Source organism: Indicator indicator, chromosome 26 (genome assembly GCF_027791375.1).
Source record: "Indicator indicator isolate 239-I01 chromosome 26, UM_Iind_1.1, whole genome shotgun sequence".
Taxonomy (NCBI): domain Eukaryota; kingdom Metazoa; phylum Chordata; class Aves; order Piciformes; family Indicatoridae; genus Indicator; species Indicator indicator.
In genome coordinates this window covers 16,271,384-16,294,283 of record NC_072035.1, presented here as the reverse complement: position 1 = coordinate 16,294,283, position 22,900 = coordinate 16,271,384, and the positions used below count along the sequence as shown (strand labels likewise).

Genomic DNA, 22,900 nt, shown 5'->3' with positions numbered 1-22,900 from the left:
CGCCGCGCTCTGCATCGCTCTGCTCCGCACTGTCCGCAGCGCCCCCTGCCGCCCCGGAGGATCCACTGAGTCGCCGCGGGGAGACGGAGAGTCCGCGACGGGACTGACAGCTGAAACGGGGACGGGACTGGGACGAGGACCGCGGCAGGGATAGGAATGGGAACCGCTACTGGGGCGCGGACAAGGACTGGCATACAGATAGGGATGGGGCAGAGACCAGAACCGGCACCGAGATGGGAACAGGGACCGGGACGGGGCTCACGGAGCCAAGTGCTGCACCTGGGTCACAACAACCCCGTGGGGAGCTACAGACTCAGGGACGTGTGGTTGGAAAGCTGTGACTCGGAGAGGGACCCGGGGGTGTTGGATGGCAGTCATTGAATATGAGTCGGCAGTGCCCAGGTGGCCAAGCAGGCCAATGGCATCCTGGCTTGTGTTAGAAACAGGGTGGGCAGCAAGGACAGGAGGTGACCATCCCCCTGAGTGTTGTGTTCAGCTCTGGGCCCCTCACTACAGGAAGGACATTGGGGGGCTGGACCGTGTCCAGAGAAGGGCAATGAGGCTGGAGAAGGGCCTGGAGCACGTGGCCCACATGGAGGGCCTAAGGGAGCTGGGGGTGTTCAAGCTGGAGAGGAGGAGGCTGAAGGGAGACCTCATTGCTCTCTACAGCTCCGTGAAGGGAGGTTGCAGTAAGGAGGGGTGTGATGGTTTTAAGAATGTTTTTTAAATTTTTCTTCACAAAGTTCAAGCAGAGAAAGTGAAAGAATGAAAATAAATCACTACTGGGTGTAAGAAAGCAATATAATGATTATTCTAAACACTTCCATTAGAGAGAGAAATGTTTAAGAATCTCTACTGAAAACAACGTTGGGGAGTTGGGCAGTTTCAGTTTCTGTCTGCCTGCTTCTTCTTTCCTGGTTAAAAATAACACACATACTGAACTTGACAAGCTAAGTCTAACAGCCTCTCTGCTTCTTGACTCTCTGCCTTCTGCCAGGGAGATCTCGGGGGATTCCTTCTGGCTGGGGGAGAAGGCCCCTTGGGGAAGAAGCACAGCCCTTCGAGGGGAGGTGGAAGCCAGGGGGCTTGGTTGTGTCTTTCTATTGATTGTACATATTTGTAAATATTGTGAATAGTGTATATTTGTACATGTTCATTGTATTTCATCATAGATTGTAGTTTTGCTTGTAAGTACAGCTTTCATTTGCTTCCAGACTGAGCTAGCCTGGTTATTGTCAGTGTGGGAAGGGCACTTCAGCTCTCACATTGTTACAAGGAGGCAGCCTCTTCTCCTTGTTGTCAAGTGACAGAACCAAGTGACAGCAAATAGTTCCAAGCTGCAGCAGGGGAGGCTCAGGCTGGATCTCAGGAAATATTTCTTCACTGAAAGGGTTCTCAAACCTTGGAACAGGCTGCCCAGGGCAGTGCTGGAGTCCACCGTCCTTGGAAGCTGTTCAAGTGGTGTGTGGACCTCGCACTTGACATGATTTGGTGTTAATCCTTCAGAGCTGGGTCAAGGGTTGGACTGGATGGTCTCCTCTTCCAACCAGACTGATTCTGACAGTGACAAGAGCCAGAGCCAAGCTGGGCACAAGGACAGTAAAAGCAATAAGGGCAGGGACAGGAGGAGCAACTGGCACCAGGACCAACAATAGGCATGGCAATAGGGAAATAGGGACAAGACCAGCACAGGGACTGGAAGAGGCACTAAGAGAGGGACAGAAACAGGGACAGGGATAATTCCAGGCATAGGAACACAGCCCCTTATGGTTCTCCCTGGTACTAGTTCCCTGAGAATGCACAGGGGAGTACCACAGGGCCATGGGGGTACCATGGGGACAGGCATACACTTGGGGTCATGGCTGTGGGAACAGCAGGGCATACACAGCCCTGCACCCACCTGCAACCCAAGCCCATGACACGTGTGGGGACAGCCAGCCTGGGTGACACAAGCCCACACCCATACCCCACTAACCCAAAATCCAACTGCTCCCCACACTTGACACCCCTCAGTCTTTGCTATACCAGCATGGGCCAGGTGGCCCCGGCAGTGCCACTGTCTTGGGCCTGCTCGGGACACGTGTGCCTGGCACGTGTGCCAGCGAGGGGATTTACCGGGGGGATTAGCACAGGCCCTGGCACTGACCTGCTTTCAGCAGGGGCCATACCGGGGCCAGGGACTGGACACCTGTGGGACAGGACTGGGTGTGTCCCCAGTGTCCCCCAAGTCCTCCATCATGATGCAACCATGAGGATTTCATCCCTGGGTAGGCAGGGCCCCTCCACCCACAGCTGGCAACCGGAGCCAGCTTAACCACATGGCAAAAATTCCCCATTGCCAAGGGTCTGGCTGGCAAACAACAGCAGCCTGGGAGTCCAGCTGGCTCCTGGGATGGATCAGGAATGGTGGTCACCCAGCATGGGTGACCTGCACAAATATGGTGGAAGAGCCCAAAAAATGGGAAGCTGGAGGCTGCTGCCGTGAGCACTGCTCCAAGGAGAGAACACTGACATGGGATCAGCTTCGTGGGACACTTGGGGGAGGCAGAGGGCTCTGTGAAGTATCCATAGGTTCATGGGGTACAGGTGGCTTGATGAGACATCTGCAGCTCCAAGGGACACACATGGCTCCATGGGCCACTTAATGGTTCTGTGGAAGGTGAATGGGTCCATGGGACATGCAGGGGAGGGGACACACGGCTCTGTCGGATATTCACATCTCTGTGGAACATCCAAGGGACACAGTGGTTCCGTGGGACATCCACAGGGTCATGGGACAAGCAGAGCACCATTGGCCATGCACAGCTACATGGGACATGCACGACCCCATGGGACACATAGAGCACTCCTGAGAAGGGACAGTGGCGACAGGAGACCACTTCCCCTGACCAGGACTCCTGCTCAGCCCTTACAGTTCCCACATCCCCCATACACCCCCCAACCCCTAGAGCTCTGTACATCCTCTATCCCCCATATCTCCCCATTCCCCCATACCTTCCACAGCCTCCAAACTCTCTATAGGTCCCATGCCTCCCCATGACTCCCACAGTCCCCACACCCTCCCCTGCCACCCCATATCCCCTCTAGCCCTCATACCCTTTCCAGCACCCATACACCCTTGGTCCCCACACCTGCCACGCGTCCCGGGGCGGGGAGGCCGCTGACCTGGCGGGCAGGGTCCAAGGCCGGGGCTGGGCTAGGCTGGGCGGGGCGGGGCCGGGCCGGGCTGGGCGGGGCGGGGCCGGGCTCGGGAGACTTCGCTACCCGCCACCGGACCGGGCCCCGGCAGAGCTGCTGCGTCTCAGCTCCGACGCCCGGCACTATGAGCGGCCACGTCGGGAACCTCAGTCCACGGCAGGCGGAGACGCTTGCCCAGGTGAGCCGGGACCGGCGGCAGTGTCGGGAGGGAACCAGAGCCGGCCTTCGGGGCTGCTCCGCTGCATCCCGCACTCGCGGCGATGGGCATCACCCCCCCCGCTCCCGGAGTGCTTCCGCTGCTCCATCCCCCTCCCTCTCCCGGGCCCAAGCTCACGGGCTGAGCCCGACTGTGGGAAGGAGCCTCCGCGCTGGGTCCTGGGGGCTCCCAACAACTGGACCATCCCACCAGTGGCCCGGCCTACGGAGACTGGGCACTGAGGTGCCCTCTCTCATCCTTCCCACTGGGAAACTTTCCACGCTGCCATGGCAACTTCTGCCATGCACCGAGGATGCCCACCCAGCCGATTGGGCGGTGGTCACCCACCATGGCACTGCTTGCCCACCATGGTGGCCATGCCATGCCTCCACGGGCACCACACCGAGGTCCCAGGCTTTCTCTGGATTCTATCACACCGAAAGGGCAACGATGGAGACTTTATCTTATCGCTGTCTTTTCGACCCAACCAAACTCCACTGCGGGCAATGACCCCAGTGGGGTCTGGAGGCCAGGGGGTGGGAGCAGGCATGGGGCATGGAAACAAAACCCTTCGGGTGCCAAGCAGTGCCAAAGGAAGGCGAGCTGCGGAACCTGTCTGTTGGCACCTTGTTTTCCTCCATGTGGAGAAGCTAATCCAGGGTTTAATTACACCTAAATTCAGTGGCAGATAATCTAATCAGGCTCCTTACGGGAAGGACCCAGGCTGGTAAGGAGATTTGGCCTGGAGTCTGCCCAGGGTGTGCAAGGGCCATGTGGCAAGGGTGTCCCAAGCCCTGCCAACCCCAAACCCTACCCCCAAAGCTCTGCACCCTCCTGCCAGCTCTGGCCTGGTTGTGACTTGCTGATGTGTTACTGGAGCAGGGGGACACAAGGTGACATCACAAAGGATGCTGTTGGTCATGGCTGCAGGGCAAGGCTGTGGGTGGCAGCTCCTACTCATACCCTTGTGCAAGGTGATGAGCATGGGGACACCTGGCACCTGATGGCTGACCTGGGGATAGTCCCCTGACAGATACCAGCCATTCATCATGTCTGGACTTGATGGCAAGGATGGGACCTTTTGTGTCCCTTCTCTCAATGGAAAAGTGCCACTCCTGGCTGGGACGTTTTTTGAGGGAGAGGATGGACAGACAGGAGAGAGGCAGACAAGCCTCCAACCTTGGGGCTCTTGGGGTGGGAGTGAGGACCCCTCGAATGGTCCCTCTTCTTCCCACAGTTTCGGCAGAAGCTGCAGGATGTGCTGCCCTCCTTGCCTGACCAGGATGACTATTTCCTCCTCAGATGGCTTCGAGGTAAACCTGGGGTGGGGGAGACACACCGGGGAGCAGTTGGAAGACTCCATGGAGGGTCCCCACGTGGAGCTGGGGATGCTGGTGGTTGAGGTCTCTGTTCTCTTGCAGCGCGTTCCTTCGACCTGGCCAAGTCGGAGGCAATGATACGCAAGGTGAGAGGAACACCCTACTTTTACTGGGGGAGGGGGAAACCCTATCTGATGCCAACCTCCCTTGTCATCTAGGATGGGCCACCAGAACAGTCCCCCTATGCCATCAAGGGTGACCTGCCCATGGGGAACATCCCATCATGTGGGATGGATGTGTCCCCAGATCTCCTCAACCCTGGCTTGCTTTGCTCCCCTATCATCACAGTATGTCGAGTTCCGCAAGCACATCGATGGCGACAACATCCTTGCTTGGGAACCCCCAGAGGTGGGTGTCCCCTGCCCTGGAGTGGGTGTCCCTAGAGGGGACTGTCCCCCTGACTCCAGGGGGAGCCACGTGCGGACCCCAGACCCCCCATGCTGCTCCCACAGGTGATCAGGAAGTACATGGCGGGGGGCATGTGTGGCTACGACCGGGAGGGCAGCCCCATCTGGTATGACATCATCGGGCCCCTGGACGCCAAGGGGCTGCTCTTCTCCGCCTCCAAGCAGGACCTGCTCAAGAACAAGTACCGTGACTGCGAGATTCTGAGGCATGAGTGCAACAAGCAGACCCAGAAGGTGGGCGCCTGCCTGCCCACACCCCGCCAGGCCTGCCAGCCCAGCTCCCCACCAAGCTATGTCCCCACCAGCCCTGCCAGACTGCGTCCCTGCCAGCCCCATAAGTCCGCATCTGCTCCATCTCCACAACCTGATGTTCTACCCGGGTCTACAGGTCCACATCCAGTCCATGTCCTTTCCATCTCCACACAAACCATGTTTCTCCCAACTTCATTTCCTGTCTTGTCCATCCCCACCAGCCAATATCCTCCTTAGCACTACAGGTTCACATCCCATCCAGCCCCACCAGCCCAAGCCATAGAACCATTATGGTTAGAAAAGACTTCCAAGATCATCAAGTCCACCTCCTGTCCATCCTGCCACAGACCATGTCAATGCCAGCCCCATAAGTCTGTCTGGTTGGTTCCCAACAATCAGTGTCCTCCCTAGCCCTATCGGTCCACGTCCAGCGTACCCCCCTTAGTCCATGTCCTGTCCCTCCCACCACAGTCCCTTATCCACTCCTACAACCCAGCCATGTAGGTTCACACCCTTTCCAACCCCACCAGTCCATGTCCCTGCTGTCTCCCAACCCCACCAGTCCATGTCCTGTACATCCCATGTCCCTGCCAAGCCCCACAAGTCCACAGTCTATCCTCACCACCCAATGTCTTTCTCAGTCCCATTAAGTCCATGTCCTGTCTCTGCAGCCACAGACAATATTCCTGCCAGCTCTCTAAGTCCACATCTGGTCCACACATGTTCTCCCCAACCCATCAGACAATGATCTCTCCATCCCCAACTGCCTATGTCCCTGTCTCAGCACCCATGCCAGCCCATGGCGCCTCTTCTCCCTACACCAACACTTGAGAGTAGGCTCTGGCCAAGAGAAGCCAGCCCATCAGGAACCACCTCGTCCCTGGGGCTGGCCAGAAGACCCCTCCTGTGGGTCTCCACAGGGGCTGGGGACCACCTGAGTCCTCACCCTCAATCCTCCCATCTCAGCTGGGCAAGAAGATCGAGACGGTGACGATGGTCTATGACTGCGAGGGCCTGGGCTTGAAGCACCTCTGGAAGCCAGCTGTGGACATATACGGGGAGGTGAGGGACCCTCTGCCTGAACCCCCTCCTCCTTCCCTGGCAGGGGACTGAGGCCATCTCAGATTGTGGAGGTGATGCAGGGATCCATGCTGACTCATGGCCTTGAGGGATGATGCAAGAGCAGTTTCCTGCTGGTGCCCTATGCCCCCTCCCTGGCATTTTGGCGTGGGAGAGTCCCAGCCTGTGCTCCGACGTGCTCCCTCCACAACCTGGTGGGGACGTGGGATGGGGGTAAATGACCTGGAGCTGAGCTCTTCCCATCCTGCAGCTCCTGACCATGTTTGAGGACAATTTCCCTGAGGGCCTCAAGCGCCTCTTTATTGTGAAGGGTGAGTCCAGCCCCAGGGTCCCACCCCACCCAGCTGGGTGCTGATCCCCACCCTAACACCCACCATCTGCCCCCCAGCCCCCAAGATCTTCCCTGTGGCCTACAACCTCGTCAAGCACCTGCTGAGTGAGGAAACCCGCAAGAAGGTTGCGGTCCTGGGATGTGAGTCCTGACTCCCCCTCTCCTTGGGGTTGTCCCTTGGTGGGGTAGAAGGCAAAAACAGGGTGCCATGTACCCTCCTGCACCCTGAACCTGAAACCCCTACACTGAGGGAGTCCCAGCTGGGCTGGAGCTCCCCACAAAGGCCACAGCTCCTTCCATACCCTGCTATCTTCCACCCCCTCAGCCAACTGGAAAGAGGAACTACAGAAGTACATTGACCCCAGTCAGATCCCAGTGGAGTATGGGGGCACCATGACAGACCCTGATGGGAACCCCAAGTGCCCAAGCAAGGTGACAGAAGGCCCCCCCCCCCCCGCTTTCCTTGAGGGGGAGGAACAGGTGGTGTCTCCATACCCACACATCCATCTCTACCCTCTTCCAGATCAACTATGGGGGTGAAATCCCTAAGCAGTACTACGTGCGGGACCAGCTGGCCCAGCAGTACGACCACACCGCGGTGGTCAACCGCAGCTCCTCCCACCAGGTCGAGCATGAGATCCTCTTCCCCGGCTGCGTCCTCAGGTGAGGAAGGGGCTCCACGCCACGGGCAGTGGTGGGGAACACGGCAGTGGGTGTCCCCAGCCCTGCTGTGCGACCACACGGACCCTCCTGCACAGGTGGCAGTTCAAGTCAGAGGGAGGCGACATAGGTTTTGGGGTGTATCTGAAGACCAAGGCCGGGGAGCGGCAGCGGGCAGGTGACATGACCGAGGTGTACCCCAACCAGCGCTACAACTCCCACATGGTGCCAGAGGACGGATCCCTCACCTGCTCCGCAGCTGGCATCTGTGAGCGTGCTACCCTTCCCCTGGGCTGCTGGGTGTCTCCCACTGAGCTGTGCCCCATGTCCCTGACACCCCCCACCCCATCTTCCTGCAGACGTCCTGCGCTTTGACAACACTTACAGCTACCTCCACTCCAAGAAGGTGAGCTACAGTGTGGAGGTGCTGCTGCCTGATGCTGCCTCTGCCCAGCAGATCCAGAACGTATGAGACAAACCCAGCGAGGTGGCTCCCACCCACAGCCCCTAATGATGACCCCCTCCCAGCCCTGGATCCCCGACACACTGCAGGGGACTCTGAGGTCCCACAGCCAGGCAGGTGGCTGCTGTGTGTCCCCAGGATGGCTGGGAGGATAGAGAAAGGGGGTTGAGCCCCTGGAGCTCACACACCAACGTGGGGGACTGGAGTGGCACAGCGCACCTGAGGTCCCCCTTCTCTCTGTGCCTTATGTAGGTCCTGTGCCCACCTGCTGCTGTGTGGTGTAGGGAGTAAAGAGACAGACTGAGCTGTGTCTTGGCTGGTTTTGTCCCCCAGCTCCTTGCTGCACCCTCAGCTCCTTTACCTGCTCCTGCTGCCCCCCCCTTGATGTCATAATCAGCACTGCCACTCCGCCCCATAACCAGGCCTATGACTCCTCTCCAGCCCCACAAGCAGCCCCTGATGCCCCCTCAGCCCCATAACCAGTGATCATGCTTTGGCAGGGCGGTTGGACTCGATGGTCTCTGCAGGTCCCTTCCAACCTCTAATGTATTGCGACACTGTGATAGCGATCCCCTGGGGTAGCAATAACACACTGGTCCCCCTGCCCAGCTCCAGAAGCGGGCACTGCTACCCCACTCAGTCCAATAACCAGGCCCTACTGCTCCCTCAGACTGCCAGCTGCCCTGTCAGCCCCATACGCAGGTCTGTGCCCCTCTCCCGCCCCGCAGCCGGTACCAGACCCGAACCTTCCTTTTCCCCGTCCTGGCTCCACCTCCCGTTTACGTCACCGCCTCCGGGTGACGCACGGTCGCGCGGCCCCGTACCACCTCCGGGTCACGTGTTGCAGCCAGACCCCGCCCTCCACGCCGCCATCTCGCAGCCGGCGCGTGCCGGAGGGCGGGGCTTGTGACGTCGCCAGGAGGGGCGGGGGCGGGGCAGGGGCGTGCTGCCGCCGTAGCGCCGCGGCGGCGGGAGCGCGCGTGTCATGGGTACGGCTGACCCTGGGCACTGCGTCGGGTATCGGGCACTGACACTACGTACCGAGCACCGGAAATTGCACCAGGCACTGATACTCGTCCTAAGGCACTGAAACCGGGTGCTGAACTGCTGGACGGGGTACCGGGCACTGACACCGGGTACCGGCAGCACACACTGACACTCAACACCGGCTCTGGGTACAGGGCACTGTAGCGGGCACCTACACTGGGCGCTGTGTGGGGTACTGGGCACTGATACTTGTCCTGGGCACTGGATACCAGTTCCTGTACTGGATACTAATGCTAAGCACTGGCCACTGACACCAGGTAATGGCACCACACACCAAGAGCTGACACTGAGTACCAGTACTGCACACTAAACACAGGTACAGAGTACCAGCACCACACACTGGGCACTGCCAGTGGACACTGCCATGATTGCCAGGTATAGGGACCAGTCACTGCACCGTCTCGCTGGCCTTGCTGGGTGCCCTCAACTGTTGGCCACTGCCTGTCCGCTGATGGACCACCACCTCCCTAAGGCTGACCACCAACATCACCTCCATCGACAGGTAAGAGGGACACCTCCTTGGGGCTCACTATGCCCTCTCTGCAGCCCGTAGAAGCCTGTGTGCTTCTCTTCCCCATGCCACTCCCAGTCCCACCATTGCCCCTGCCCCCGTGCCAGGAGCTCCAGCTCCATGTGGAGCCCTCGGTGGCACTGATGAACGTACCTGGACCTGTGAGCTGTTTTCCCCTGTGCAGATGACTCCCTGCCACTCCCCATAGAGACCTCCTCGGGAGAGGCCACAAGTGGACCACAGGGTGAGGGTCACTCCCTGCGAGGCAAAAGATGGCATTGCTGACAGCCACCATCACTCCCAGCGCTGCCCAAGCGAGTGGGCATGACCTGGCCATGCTGGGTGGAGGGCAGGAGGAAGCAGGTGGCTGCCAGCTGCCCCACTCCCATGGAGTGAGTCTCTGGGGAAACCAAGACACCACCAGCACAAACAGCCTTCATGGAGCTGGCTCCTGCTCCCTGCAGCTTGGCCTCCACATTGGCCTGGGAAATCTGGGTGGGCACAGTCATGCCTCTGCCCTCTAACCAGGACAGAGAGGGCTGGAAAAAAGTGAAGGAAGAGGAGAAGGAGAAGGAGTTGGAAGAAGAGGAGGAAGAGAACCTACGAACCAGGTCCTCCAGCAGCACTGCCTGGTAGGTGATCCTAGCTGTAGCCCGGAGCCCCCTGTGAGCAGAAAGCAAAGAGGAGCCTCAGTCCCATGGATGCAGCAGGACCCATCCCACAGCACCCCACTGACAGGGAACAGCCACTTCCCCATAGAGATAAGCAGTTCACACTGAGGGGACACTGGGAACAGAGAATACACAGGAGAGGTGGCACTAAGTTGTCCCCTTCCTGGCCCTCTGAGCAGCCCTGCACTGATGTCTCTCTCCCAGCTCCATTCCTCGGTTTCCCCAGGTGACACCATGGCAGCAATACCAATTACCACAGGTAAGAAGCACTAAGGAGGGGCCAGAATTGTAGGAGGCTGAGATAAACACCAACAAAGGCAGCAGGGATGCTGGTGCCATGTTGTCAACCAGCTGGCCTCGCTAATTTGCGCCGAATCCCAACGATTCCATAGCTTCCCCCACAACTGCCCACAGCTCCCCCCAGTGCCCTCCAGACCCCAACGCTTCCCCTCCCTGTGCCCACAGTGCCTTCTGCATCCCAATTCCCTCAGCTCCCCACACTCCCTCCCCCACTCCCCACAGTGCCCAAAGCAATCCCTTCCGATACCCACTGACCCCCTCCAATGCCTCTCAGTGCCCCCCACTCCCCATTACTCCCCCCTTTCCCATTCCCACCAAGTCCCGGTGCCCACAGTCCCCTCCAGCCCCCCAGGTGCCCGCTCCTGTCCCGGTGTCCACAGTGGCCTCCAGCCCCCCAGGTACCCACTCCTGTCGCGGTACCCACAGTCCCCTCCAGACCCCCAGGTGCCCAGTGCTCACCAGCAGTAGCCGCCCGCGGATCTCCTCCTCTTCCTCCTCCCGGAGGCCCCCCGGTCCGGCCCACCCCGGCCGGGCCGCCACCGCTACGTCCAGCACGGCCCCGCGTAACTTGTAGGAGCCGCCGGACCTCGCAGCCGCTCCGCCGTCATTCCCTGAGCCGGCCACCGCCACAGCCACCTCCACGCAGGCAGCAGGTCCCGCTCCCAGCCCGCGTCCCGCTCCCAGCCCGTGCTCCGCTCCCGGCGCCACTCCGGGCCCAGCCCAGCCCGGCACAGGGCTCTGCATCGCTCTGCTCCGCACTGTCCGCAGCGCCCCCTGCCGCCCCGGAGGATCCACTGAGTCGCCGCGGGGAGACGGAGAGTCCGCAACTGGACTGACACCTGAAACGGGGACGGGACTGGGACGAGGACCGCGGCAGGGATAGGAATGGGAACCGCTACTGGGGCGCGGACAAGGACTGGCATACAGATAGGGATGGGGCAGGGACAAGAACCGGCACCGAGATGGGAACAGGGACCGGGACGGGGCTCACGGGGCCAAGCGCTGCACCTGGGTCACAACAACCCCGTGGGGAGCTACAGACTCAGGGACGTGTGGTTGGAAAGCTGTGACTCGGAGAGGGACCCGGGGGTGTTGGATGGCAGTCATTGAATATGAGTCAGCAGTGCCCAGGTGGCCAAGCAGGCCAATGGCATCCTGGCTTGTGTTAGAAACAGGGTGGGCAGCAGGAACAGGAGGTGACCATCCCCCTGAGTGTTGTGTTCAGCTCTGGGCCCCTCACTACAGGAAGGACACTGAGGGGCTGGACAGTGTCCAGAGAAGGGCAATGAGGCTGGAGAAGGGCCTGGAGCACATGGCCCACGAGGAGGGCCTAAGGGAGCTGGGGGTGCTCAAGTTGGAGAGGAGGAGGCTGAATGGAGACCTCATTGCTCTCTACAGCTCCCTGAAGGGAGGTTGGAGTGAGGAGAGGGCAGCCTCTTCTCCTTGGTGTCAAGTGACAGAACCAGATGAACTAGTTCCAAGCTGCAGCAAGGGAGGCTCAGGCTGGATCTCAGGAAATATTTCTTCACTGAAAGAGTTCTCAAACCTTGGAACAGGCTGCCCAGGGCAGTGCTGGAGTTCACCATCCTTGGAAGCTGTTCAAGTGGTGTGTGGACCTCGCACTTGACATGATTTGGTGTTAATCCTTCAGAGCTGGGTCAAGGGTTGGACTGGATGGTCTCCTCTTCCAACCAGACTGATTCTGACAAGTACTGAGAGGCACTGGAAGAGAGACGGGCACCAAGAACAGGACTGGCACCAGAAACAGGGACAGGGACAGAGGCCAGAAAAAGGATAGGGACAGTACAAGGTACTCTCACTGGGACAGGGACAAGAACTGGGACCAGAATGGAGATAGGGACAGGGACAATGGCCAGGCCAGGGACAGGAACAAAGGCCAAGATCAAAATGAGGAACTGGCATCAGGACAAAGGCTGAGACTCAGACAAGGGCTGGGAACCTGCAATGGGACAGGGACTGGTACCGGGAAAAGGGTGGTGACACGGATCAGGACAGAGACAGGGAGGCTAGGACAAGGATTCGAATAAGGACAGGGAGTGGACACTGGGGTCAAGACAGTGACAAGAGCCAGGGCCAAGCTGGGCACAAGGACAGTAAGAGCAATAAGGGCAGGGACAGGAGGAGCAACTGGCACCAGGACCAACAACATGCATGGCAATAGGGAAATAGGGACAAGACCAACACAGGGACTGGAAGAGGCACTAAGAGAGGGACAGAAACAGGGACAGGGATAATTCCAGGCATAGGAACACAGCCCCTTATGGTTCTCCCTGGTACTAGTTCCCTGAGAATGCACAGGGGAGTACCACAGGGCCATGGGGGTACCATGGGGACAGGCATACACTTGGGGTCATGGCTGTGGGAACAGCAGGGCATGCACAGCCCTGCACCCACCTGCAACCCAAGCCCATGACACGTGTGGGGACAGCCAGCCTGGGTGACACAAGCCCACACCCATACCCCACTAACCCAAAATCCAACTGCTCCCCACACTTGACACCCCTCAGTCTTTGCTATACCAGCATGGGCCAGGTGGCCCCGGCAGTGCCACTGTCTTGGGCCTGCTCGGGACACGTGTGCCTGGCACGTGTGCCAGCGAGGGGATTTACCGGGGGGATTAGCACAGGCCCTGGCACTGACCTGCTTTCAGCAGGGGCCATACCGGGGCCAGGGACTGGACACCTGCGGGACAGGACTGGGTGTGTCCCCAGTGTCCCCCAAGTCCTCCATCATGATGCAACCATGAGGATTTCATCCCTGGGTAGGCAGGGCCCCTCCACCCACAGCTGGCAACCGGAGCCAGCTTAACCACATGGCAAAAATTCCCCATTGCCAAGGGTCTGGCTGGCAAACAACAGCAGCCTGGGAGTCCAGCTGGCTCCTGGGATGGATCAGGAATGGTGGTCACCCAGCATGGGTGACCTGCACAAATATGGTGGAAGAGCCCAAAAAATGGGAAGCTGGAGGCTGCTGCCGTGAGCATTGCTCCAAGGAGAGAACACTGACATGGGATCAGCTTCGTGGGACACTTGGGGGAGGCAGAGGGCTCTGTGAAGTATCCATAGGTTCATGGGGTACAGGTGGCTTGATGAGACATCTGCAGCTCCAAGGGACACACATGGCTCCATGGGCCACTTAATGGTTCTGTGGAAGGTGAATGGGTCCATGGGACATGCAGGGGAGGGGACACACGGCTCTGTCGGATATTCACATCTCTGTGGAACATCCAAGGGACACAGTGGTTCCGTGGGACATCCACAGGGTCATGGGACAAGCAGAGCACCATTGGCCATGCACAGCTACATGGGACATGCACGACCCCATGGGACACATAGAGCACTCCTGAGAAGGGACAGTGGCGACAGGAGACCACTTCCCCTGACCAGGACTCCTGCTCAGCCCTTACAGTTCCCACATCCCCCATACACCCCCCAACCCCTAGAGCTCTGTACATCCTCTATCCCCCATATCTCCCCATTCCCCCATACCTTCCACAGCCTCCAAACTCTCTATAGGTCCCATGCCTCCCCAAGACCCCCACAGTCCCCACACCCTCCCCTGCCACCCCATATCCCCTCTAGCCCTCATACCCTTTCCAGCACCCATACACCCTTGGTCCCCACACCTGCCACGCGTCCCGGGGCGGGGAGGCCGCTGACCTGGCGGGCAGGGTCCAAGGCCGGGGCTGGGCTAGGCTGGGCGGGGCTGGGCTAGGCTGGGCGGGGCGGGGCGGGGCCGGGCCGGGCTGGGCGGGGCGGGGGCGGGCTCGGGAGACTTCGCTACCCGCCGCCGGCCGGGCCCCGGCAGAGCTGCTGCGTCTCAGCTTCGACGCCCGGCACTATGAGCGGCCACGTCGGGAACCTCAGCCCACGGCAGGCGGAGACGCTTGCCCAGGTGAGCCGGGACCGGCGGCAGTGTCGGGAGGGAACCAGAGCCGGCCTTCGGGGCTGCTCCGCTGCATCCCGCACTCGCGGCGATGGGCATCACCCCCCCCGCTCCCGGAGTGCTTCCGCTGCTTCATCCCCCTCCCTCTCCCGGGCCCAAGCTCACGGGCTGAGCCCGACTGTGGGAAGGAGCCTCCGCGCTGGGTCCTGGGGGCTCCCAACAACTGGACCATCCCACCAGTGGCCCGGCCTACGGAGACTGGGCACTGAGGTGCCCTCTCTCATCCTTCCCACTGGGAAACTTTCCACGCTGCCATGGCAACTTCTGCCATGCACCGAGGATGCCCACCCAGCCGATTGGGCGGTGGTCACCCACCATGGCACTGCTTGCCCACCATGGTGGCCATGCCATGCCTCCACGGGCACCACACCGAGGTCCCAGGCTTTCTCTGGATTCTATCACACCGAAAGGGCAACGATGGAGACTTTATCTTATCGCTGTCTTTTCGACCCAACCAAACTCCACTGCGGGCAATGACCCCAGTGGGGTCTGGAGGCCAGGGGGTGGGAGCAGGCATGGGGCATGGAAACAAAACCCTCCGGGTGCCAAGCAGTGCCAAAGGAAGGCGAGCTGCGGAACCTGTCTGTTGGCACCTTGTTTTCCTCCATGTGGAGAAGCTAATCCAGGGTTTAATTACACCTAAATTCAGTGGCAGATAATCTAATCAGGCTCCTTACGGGAAGGACCCAGGCTGGTAAGGAGATTTGGCCTGGAGTCTGCCCAGGGTGTGCAAGGGCCATGTGGCAAGGGTGTCCCAAGCCCTGCCAACCCCAAACCCTACCCCCAAAGCTCTGCACCCTCCTGCCAGCTCTGGCCTGGTTGTGACTTGCTGATGTGTTACTGGAGCAGGGGGACACAAGGTGACATCACAAAGGATGCTGTTGGTCATGGCTGCAGGGCAAGGCTGTGGGTGGCAGCTCCTACTCATACCCTTGTGCAAGGTGATGAGCATGGGGACACCTGGCACCTGATGGCTGACCTGGGGATAGTCCCCTGACAGATACCAGCCATTCATCATGTCTGGACTTGATGGCAAGGATGGGACCTTTTGTGTCCCTTCTCTCAATGGAAAAGTGCCACTCCTGGCTGGGACGTTTTTTGAGGGAGAGGATGGACAGACAGGAGAGAGGCAGACAAGCCTCCAACCTTGGGGCTCTTGGGGTGGGAGTGAGGACCCCTCGAATGGTCCCTCTTCTTCCCACAGTTTCGGCAGAAGCTGCAGGATGTGCTGCCCTCCTTGCCTGACCAGGATGACTATTTCCTCCTCAGATGGCTTCGAGGTAAACCTGGGGTGGGGGAGACACACCGGGGAGCAGTTGGAAGACTCCATGGAGGGTCCCCACGTGGAGCTGGGGATGCTGGTGGTTGAGGTCTCTGTTCTCTTGCAGCGCGTTCCTTCGACCTGGCCAAGTCGGAGGCAATGATACGCAAGGTGAGAGGAACACCCTACTTTTACTGGGGGAGGGGGAAACCCTATCTGATGCCAACCTCCCTTGTCATCTAGGATGGGCCACCAGAACAGTCCCCCTATGCCATCAAGGGTGACCTGCCCATGGGGAACATCCCATCATGTGGGATGGATGTGTCCCCAGATCTCCTCAACCCTGGCTTGCTTTGCTCCCCTATCATCACAGTATGTCGAGTTCCGCAAGCACATCGATGGCGACAACATCCTTGCTTGGGAACCCCCAGAGGTGGGTGTCCCCTGCCCTGGAGTGGGTGTCCCTAGAGGGGACTGTCCCCCTGACTCCAGGGGGAGCCACGTGCGGACCCCAGACCCCCCATGCTGCTCCCACAGGTGATCAGGAAGTACATGGCGGGGGGCATGTGTGGCTACGACCGGGAGGGCAGCCCCATCTGGTATGACATCATCGGGCCCCTGGACGCCAAGGGGCTGCTCTTCTCCGCCTCCAAGCAGGACCTGCTCAAGAACAAGTACCGTGACTGCGAGATTCTGAGGCATGAGTGCAACAAGCAGACCCAGAAGGTGGGCGCCTGCCTGCCCACACCCCGCCAGGCCTGCCAGCCCAGCTCCCCACCAAGCTATGTCCCCACCAGCCCTGCCAGACTGCGTCCCTGCCAGCCCCATAAGTCCGCATCTGCTCCATCTCCACAACCTGATGTTCTACCCGGGTCTACAGGTCCACATCCAGTCCATGTCCTTTCCATCTCCACACAAACCATGTTTCTCCCAACTTCATTTCCTGTCTTGTCCATCCCCACCAGCCAATATCCTCCTTAGCACTACAGGTTCACATCCCATCCAGCCCCACCAGCCCAAGCCATAGAACCATTATGGTTAGAAAAGACTTCCAAGATCATCAAGTCCACCTCCTGTCCATCCTGCCACAGACCATGTCAATGCCAGCCCCATAAGTCTGTCTGGTTGGTTCCCAACAATCAGTGTCCTCCCTAGCCCTATCGGTCCACGTCCAGCGTACCCCCCTTAGTCCATGTCCTGTCCCTCCCACCACAGTCCCTTATCCACTCCTACAACCCAGCCATGTAGGTTCACACCCTTTCCAACCCCACCAGTCCATGTCCCTGCTGTCTCCCAACCCCACCAGTCCATGTCCTGTACATCCCATGTCCCTGCCAAGCCCCACAAGTCCACAGTCTATCCTCACCACCCAATGTCTTTCTCAGTCCCATTAAGTCCATGTCCTGTCTCTGCAGCCACAGACAATATTCCTGCCAGCTCTCTAAGTCCACATCTGGTCCACACATGTTCTCCCCAAACCATCAGACAATGATCTCTCCATCCCCAACTGCCTATGTCCCTGTCTCAGCACCCATGCCAGCCCATGGCGCCTCTTCTCCCTGCACCAACACTTGAGAGTAGGCTCTGGCCAAGAGAAGCCAGCCCATCAGGAACCACCTCGTCCCTGGGGCTGGCCAGAAGACCCCTCCTGTGGGTCTCCACAGGGGCTGGGGACCACCTGAGTCCTCACCCTCAATCCTCCCATCTCAGCTGGGCAAGAAGATCGAGACGGTGACGATGGTCTATGACTGCGAGGGCCTGGGCTTGAAGCACCTCTGGAAGCCAGCTGTGGACATATACGGGGAGGTGAGGGACCCTCTGCCTGAACCCCCTCCTCCTTCCCTGGCAGGGGACTGAGGCCATCTCAGATTGTGGAGGTGATGCAGGGATCCATGCTGACTCATGGCCTTGAGGGATGATGCAAGAGCAGTTTCCTGCTGGTGCCCTATGCCCCCTCCCTGGCATTTTGGCGTGGGAGAGTCCCAGCCTGTGCTCCGACGTGCTCCCTCCACAACCTGGTGGGGACGTGGGATGGGGGTAAATGACCTGGAGCTGAGCTCTTCCCATCCTGCAGCTCCTGACCATGTTTGAGGACAATTTCCCTGAGGGCCTCAAGCGCCTCTTTATTGTGAAGGGTGAGTCCAGCCCCAGGGTCCCACCCCACCCAGCTGGGTGCTGATCCCCACCCTAACACCCACCATCTGCCCCCCAGCCCCCAAGATCTTCCCTGTGGCCTACAACCTCGTCAAGCACCTGCTGAGTGAGGAAACCCGCAAGAAGGTTGCGGTCCTGGGATGTGAGTCCTGACTCCCCCTCTCCTTGGGGTTGTCCCTTGGTGGGGTAGAAGGCAAAAACAGGGTGCCATGTACCCTCCTGCACCCTGAACCTGAAACCCCTACACTGAGGGAGTCCCAGCTGGGCTGGAGCTCCCCACAAAGGCCACAGCTCCTTCCATACCCTGCTATCTTCCACCCCCTCAGCCAACTGGAAAGAGGAACTACAGAAGTACATTGACCCCAGTCAGATCCCAGTGGAGTATGGGGGCACCATGACAGACCCTGATGGGAACCCCAAGTGCCCAAGCAAGGTGACAGAAGGCCCCCCCCCCCCCGCTTTCCTTGAGGGGGAGGAACAGGTGGTGTCTCCATACCCACACATCCATCTCTACCCTCTTCCAGATCAACTATGGGGGTGAAATCCCTAAGCAGTACTACGTGCGGGACCAGCTGGCCCAGCAGTACGACCACACCGCGGTGGTCAACCGCAGCTCCTCCCACCAGGTCGAGCATGAGATCCTCTTCCCCGGCTGCGTCCTCAGGTGAGGAAGGGGCTCCACGCCACGGGCAGTGGTGGGGAACACGGCAGTGGGTGTCCCCAGCCCTGCTGTGCGACCACACGGACCCTCCTGCACAGGTGGCAGTTCAAGTCAGAGGGAGGCGACATAGGTTTTGGGGTGTATCTGAAGACCAAGGCCGGGGAGCGGCAGCGGGCAGGTGACATGACCGAGGTGTACCCCAACCAGCGCTACAACTCCCACATGGTGCCAGAGGACGGATCCCTCACCTGCTCCGCAGCTGGCATCTGTGAGCGTGCTACCCTTCCCCTGGGCTGCTGGGTGTCTCCCACTGAGCTGTGCCCCATGTCCCTGACACCCCCCACCCCATCTTCCTGCAGACGTCCTGCGCTTTGACAACACTTACAGCTACCTCCACTCCAAGAAGGTGAGCTACAGTGTGGAGGTGCTGCTGCCTGATGCTGCCTCTGCCCAGCAGATCCAGAACGTATGAGACAAACCCAGCGAGGTGGCTCCCACCCACAGCCCCTAATGATGACCCCCTCCCAGCCCTGGATCCCCGACACACTGCAGGGGACTCTGAGGTCCCACAGCCAGGCAGGTGGCTGCTGTGTGTCCCCAGGATGGCTGGGAGGATAGAGAAAGGGGGTTGAGCCTCTGGAGCTCACATACCAACGTGGGGGGCTGGAGTGGCACAGCACACCTGAGGTCCCCCTTCTCTCTGTGCCTTATGTAGGTCCTGTGCCCACCTGCTGCTGTGTGGTGTAGGGAGTAAAGAGACAGACTGAGCTGTGTCTTGGCTGGTTTTGTCCCCCAGCTCCTTGCTGCACCCTCAGCTCCTTTACCTGCTCCTGCTGCCCCCCCTTAATGTCATAATCAGCACTGCCACTCCGCCCCATAACCAGGCCTATGACTCCTCTCCAGCCCCACAAGCAGCCCCTGATGCCCCCTCAGCCCCATAACCAGTGATCATGCTTTGGCAGGGCGGTTGGACTCGATGGTCTCTGCAGGTCCCTTCCAACCTCTAATGTATTGCGACACTGTGATAGCGATCCCCTGGGGCAGCAATCACACACTGGTCCCCCTGCCCAGCTCCAGAAGCGGGCACTGCTACCCCACTCAGTCCAATAACCAGGCCCTACTGCTCCCTCAGACTGCCAGCTGCCCTGTCAGCCCCATACGCAGGTCTGTGCCCCTCTCCCGCCCCGCAGCCGGTACCAGACCCGAACCTTCCTTTTCCCCGTCCTGGCTCCACCTCCCGTTTACGTCACCGCCTCCGGGTGACGCACGGTCGCGCGGCCCCGTACCACCTCCGGGTCACGTGTTGCAGCCAGACCCCGCCCTCCACGCCGCCATCTCGCAGCCGGCGCGTGCTGGAGGGCGGGGCTTGTGACGTCGCCTGGAGGGGCGGGGCCGGGTGGGCGCGTGAGGCCGCCGTTCCGCGGCGGCGGCGGGAGCGCGCGTGTCATGGGGACGGCGGAGCCCGACCTTTACCGGGACACGTGGGTCCGATACCTGGGTGAGCACCGGCACCTACACCCGCTACCGGGAACTGACACATCCTCGGGCCTTGGCACCGCGCGCTGACCCTGGGCACTGCGTCGGGTATCGGGCACTGACACTAGGTACCGAGCACCGGAAATTGCACCAGGCACTGACACTCGTCCTCAGGCACTGAAATCGGGTCGCGGACGGGGTACCGGTACCGGCAGCACACGCTGACACTTGTCCTTGGCACTGACACTGAACACCGGCTCTGTGTAACGGGCACCGTAGCGGGCACCTACATTGGGCACCGTGTGGTGTACTGGGCACTGATACTTGTCCTGGGCAGTGCCGCTGGGTACCTGTACTGGATACTAATGCTAAGCACTGGCCACTGACACCGGGTAATGGCACTGCACACCAAGAGCTGACACTGGGTACCAGTACTGCACACAGGTACGGAGTACCAGCACCACACGCTGGGCACTGCCAGTGGACACTGCCATAATTGCCAGGTATAGGGACCAGTTATTGTTACTGCATAATGGGATAGGGCACTGTCACTGCTACCAGATACTGGTACCAGGACCAGTCACTGCTGTGTACTGGTACTGGGAACTGGTCGCTGTCATCAGCACCGGGTACTGGCACTGGGAACCAGCACCAGTCATTATTAGCATTACTGGGTACTGGCAGTGTGCACTAGGACCAGTCACTATCACTGTCCACCAACAGCCCCCACCATCCCAGTGGCATCAGGACTCCAAGGCAACCCCGCCACTCCAAACCCCTCTGCACACAATCCATCCCTCCTTGCTCCCAGTGACACCCCTAGAGCAGGGGTGATGGGGACACAGCTGGTTCCCAGCCCCACTGACCCCCCTGACCTCCAGGTTACGCCAATGAGGTGGGCGAGTCCTTCCGCCCACTGGTGCCGGTGCCGGTGGTGTGGGCCAGCTATGGCGTGGCCACTGCCTACGTGACCGCTGACGCCATCGACAAGGGCCGGAAAGCTGCCGCCGTGAGTGTCACCCCTTCCCCACTCTCCCAGACTACTCCCAACCCACACTGACACCCCCCACCCTGTCCCTACCAGGCCCATGCTCAGGACCCCGCCCAGGCCACGCGGGTTGGGGTGGCTGTGGTGGACACGTTCGTGTGGCAGAGCCTGGCCTCAGTGGCCATCCCGGGCATCACCATCAACCGCCTCTGCGCTGCCTCGCTGGCCCTGCTGGGTGCCCTCACCCGCTGGCCGCTGCCCATCCGCCGCTGGACCACCACCGCCCTGGGGCTGGCCACCATCCCCCTCATCATCACCCCCATCGACAGGTAAGGGGGACACCTCCTTGGGGCTCACTATCCGCTCCCTGCTGCCCGTGGAAGCCTGTGTACTTCTCTTCCCCAGGCAGCTGGTCCCAGTATGGGCTCAGAGCAAGGTGGAGGGAACCATGGAGTGACTGGCTGGTGGTGTCCCCACCCCAAAGTGGCTTTGGCAGGGTCCAGCCAGGACGTGGCCATATGGCACAGAGATTAGCATGAGCTGGTGATTAGCAAGGGGCAGCTGCCACTAAGCCTGGTTTTAGTAGGGTTGGGGCCATCAGGAACAGGGTCCCTAGTGGGGAGTGAGGGCCAGTTCTAGCTCCCTTTATCTTGGCCAGCATCATCAAGGACCTCCCCTGGCTCCCTCTTCTATCACAGGACTGTGGATTTCCTGATGGACTCCAGCCTCCGCAAGCTCTACGCACCACCAGGAGAGCCCCCGGCCCCACACTGAGCCCCCACTCTGGGGACACTGAAGCACACTGCTGGTTTTGGGGTGCTGTGACCCATCTACTGTGAATCTTTGCTCAGGTGAAGGCCCCCTAGTGGCCACCCTTCCCCCCCTTGGCTGGTCCTAATAAACCATTTCAAACCTGACCCCATGCTGGGTGATGTTTGGGTGCCATGCCAGAGCTGGTGGGGACCCATTGCCATGTGCCCTTCTGGAGGAGACATATAGGTCTGGAGGTCTGGCTGAGTTCCCCCACCCTGGAATGGGGGGGGTCCCAGCACCCCCAGAGAAGTCCTGACCACCCTACCATCACCCCTACCTGGAACCCCTCCATCCCTCTACAAACCACTACCACCCTCCTGGGACAGTCCCCAGCAATGTCCCTTAAGGAGTTACCACTCCTGAAGAGTCCAAGCTCTTCAGTGGTGCCTCCAGAGACCCAAATCCTCCCAGCCAGAAGCCACCAGCTCCAACAGCACAGGCTGGGGCCATGCCACCACAACCAGAAGCCACATCTAGTACCAGGAGGTACAACCAGGAGTTGTGGCTTCCAAGGGTGGTGGCACAGCCCCAGTCCATGGTGGTGTCCACAAGGTACCATCATGAGATGCTTTAGAGAAAGGAAAGTCACCTTTTATTGGGGGAGGAAGGGAGTCCCCAGCTCACACCTAGCTTTGTGCCAGGCTGTGGTAGTCTGGACCCACCTCATCCCCTTTCTCTGACTCCCTTGAGGCCAAGGCCCCCACCACACTCTGCAGCTCGGCGTGGAAGGGACAATGACGTCTCTGCCGCTGCCATCGCTGCTGCTGTCCCCTCAGGCGCCAGGTGGCCAAGGCCAGTCCCAGCAGACCCCCCACCAGGGTGGCTGCCACCAGGGCACTGCCCAGCAGGGCCAGGGCAACCAGCAGGAGCCTCTTCACCGTGCGGCACGGGGCTGGGGATGGCAACAAAAAACCGAAGCAGGGGGTTCAGAGGTTGCCTCAGCACCTGGGATGGTGGCTTTGGGTCCACAGGGAGGAGGTTGGGCTGTCTGCTCACCTTCATACCATGGCATCTTCCGCTTTTGCACTAGCAATGGTCCAACTGTCCCCTGCTGGAGTGTCCCCTCTCCTGGGAACCCTGTGGGAG

At 60.0% G+C, this 22,900-nt stretch overlaps 3 protein-coding genes across 6 annotated transcripts; all 3 read left to right on the top strand.

The window, feature by feature from the left end:
- The first annotated feature begins 3,322 nt into the window (after nt 1-3,322).
- Nucleotides 3,323-8,308, top strand: SEC14L2 (SEC14 like lipid binding 2). Of its 3 annotated transcripts, XM_054392849.1 has the most exons (12): nt 3,323-3,376; nt 4,632-4,707; nt 4,816-4,859; nt 5,062-5,121; nt 5,226-5,414; nt 6,399-6,494; nt 6,763-6,823; nt 6,901-6,984; nt 7,169-7,275; nt 7,367-7,506; nt 7,602-7,771; nt 7,863-8,308. In XM_054392849.1, exons 1-12 carry the CDS (start codon nt 3,323-3,325, stop codon nt 7,973-7,975), a joined length of 1,194 nt encoding a protein of 397 aa, XP_054248824.1. In that variant the 3' UTR covers nt 7,976-8,308. The 3 variants fall into 3 exon arrangements, with proteins under 3 accessions (XP_054248824.1, XP_054248827.1, XP_054248828.1); XM_054392853.1 differs by lacking the exon at nt 3,323-3,376 and having other exon boundaries at nt 4,623-4,707; XM_054392852.1 differs by lacking the exons at nt 5,062-5,121; nt 5,226-5,414.
- A 6,048-nt stretch (nt 8,309-14,356) lies between these two features.
- LOC128975767 (SEC14-like protein 2) lies at nt 14,357-19,236 on the top strand. 2 transcript variants are annotated; one of them, XM_054392793.1, is made up of 12 exons: nt 14,357-14,410; nt 15,666-15,741; nt 15,850-15,893; nt 16,096-16,155; nt 16,260-16,448; nt 17,433-17,528; nt 17,797-17,857; nt 17,935-18,018; nt 18,203-18,309; nt 18,401-18,540; nt 18,636-18,805; nt 18,897-19,236. In XM_054392793.1, exons 1-12 carry the CDS (start codon nt 14,357-14,359, stop codon nt 19,007-19,009), a joined length of 1,194 nt encoding a protein of 397 aa, XP_054248768.1. In that variant the 3' UTR covers nt 19,010-19,236. The 2 variants fall into 2 exon arrangements, with proteins under 2 accessions (XP_054248768.1, XP_054248769.1); XM_054392794.1 differs by lacking the exons at nt 16,096-16,155; nt 16,260-16,448.
- A 747-nt stretch (nt 19,237-19,983) lies between these two features.
- On the top strand, nt 19,984-21,898 carry MTFP1 (mitochondrial fission process 1). The gene is made up of 4 exons (XM_054392593.1): nt 19,984-20,035; nt 20,895-21,022; nt 21,098-21,330; nt 21,700-21,898. The coding sequence occupies exons 1-4, from the start codon at nt 19,984-19,986 to the stop codon at nt 21,773-21,775; spliced, it is 489 nt and encodes a 162-aa protein (XP_054248568.1). The 3' UTR covers nt 21,776-21,898.
- Nucleotides 21,899-22,900: the final 1,002 nt, after the last annotated feature.

Bases quoted from the DNA above. Each gene is read 5' to 3' on its own strand.
- LOC128975767 (XM_054392793.1), top strand. From the start codon at position 14,357: ATGAGCGGCCACGTCGGGAACCTCAGCCCACGGCAGGCGGAGACGCTT. The intron at 15,894-16,095 runs GTGAGAGGAACA...CTATCATCACAG, and splicing joins CGGAGGCAATGATACGCAAG to TATGTCGAGTTCCGCAAGCA. The intron at 16,449-17,432 runs GTGGGCGCCTGC...CTCCCATCTCAG, and splicing joins GCAACAAGCAGACCCAGAAG to CTGGGCAAGAAGATCGAGAC.
- MTFP1 (XM_054392593.1), top strand. From the start codon at position 19,984: ATGGGGACGGCGGAGCCCGACCTTTACCGGGACACGTGGGTCCGATAC. The intron at 20,036-20,894 runs GTGAGCACCGGC...CCTGACCTCCAG, and splicing joins CACGTGGGTCCGATACCTGG to GTTACGCCAATGAGGTGGGC. The intron at 21,331-21,699 runs GTAAGGGGGACA...CTTCTATCACAG, and splicing joins ATCATCACCCCCATCGACAG to GACTGTGGATTTCCTGATGG.
- SEC14L2 (XM_054392849.1), top strand. From the start codon at position 3,323: ATGAGCGGCCACGTCGGGAACCTCAGTCCACGGCAGGCGGAGACGCTT. The intron at 5,122-5,225 runs GTGGGTGTCCCC...CTGCTCCCACAG, and splicing joins TTGCTTGGGAACCCCCAGAG to GTGATCAGGAAGTACATGGC. The intron at 6,985-7,168 runs GTGAGTCCTGAC...CCACCCCCTCAG, and splicing joins GAAGGTTGCGGTCCTGGGAT to CCAACTGGAAAGAGGAACTA.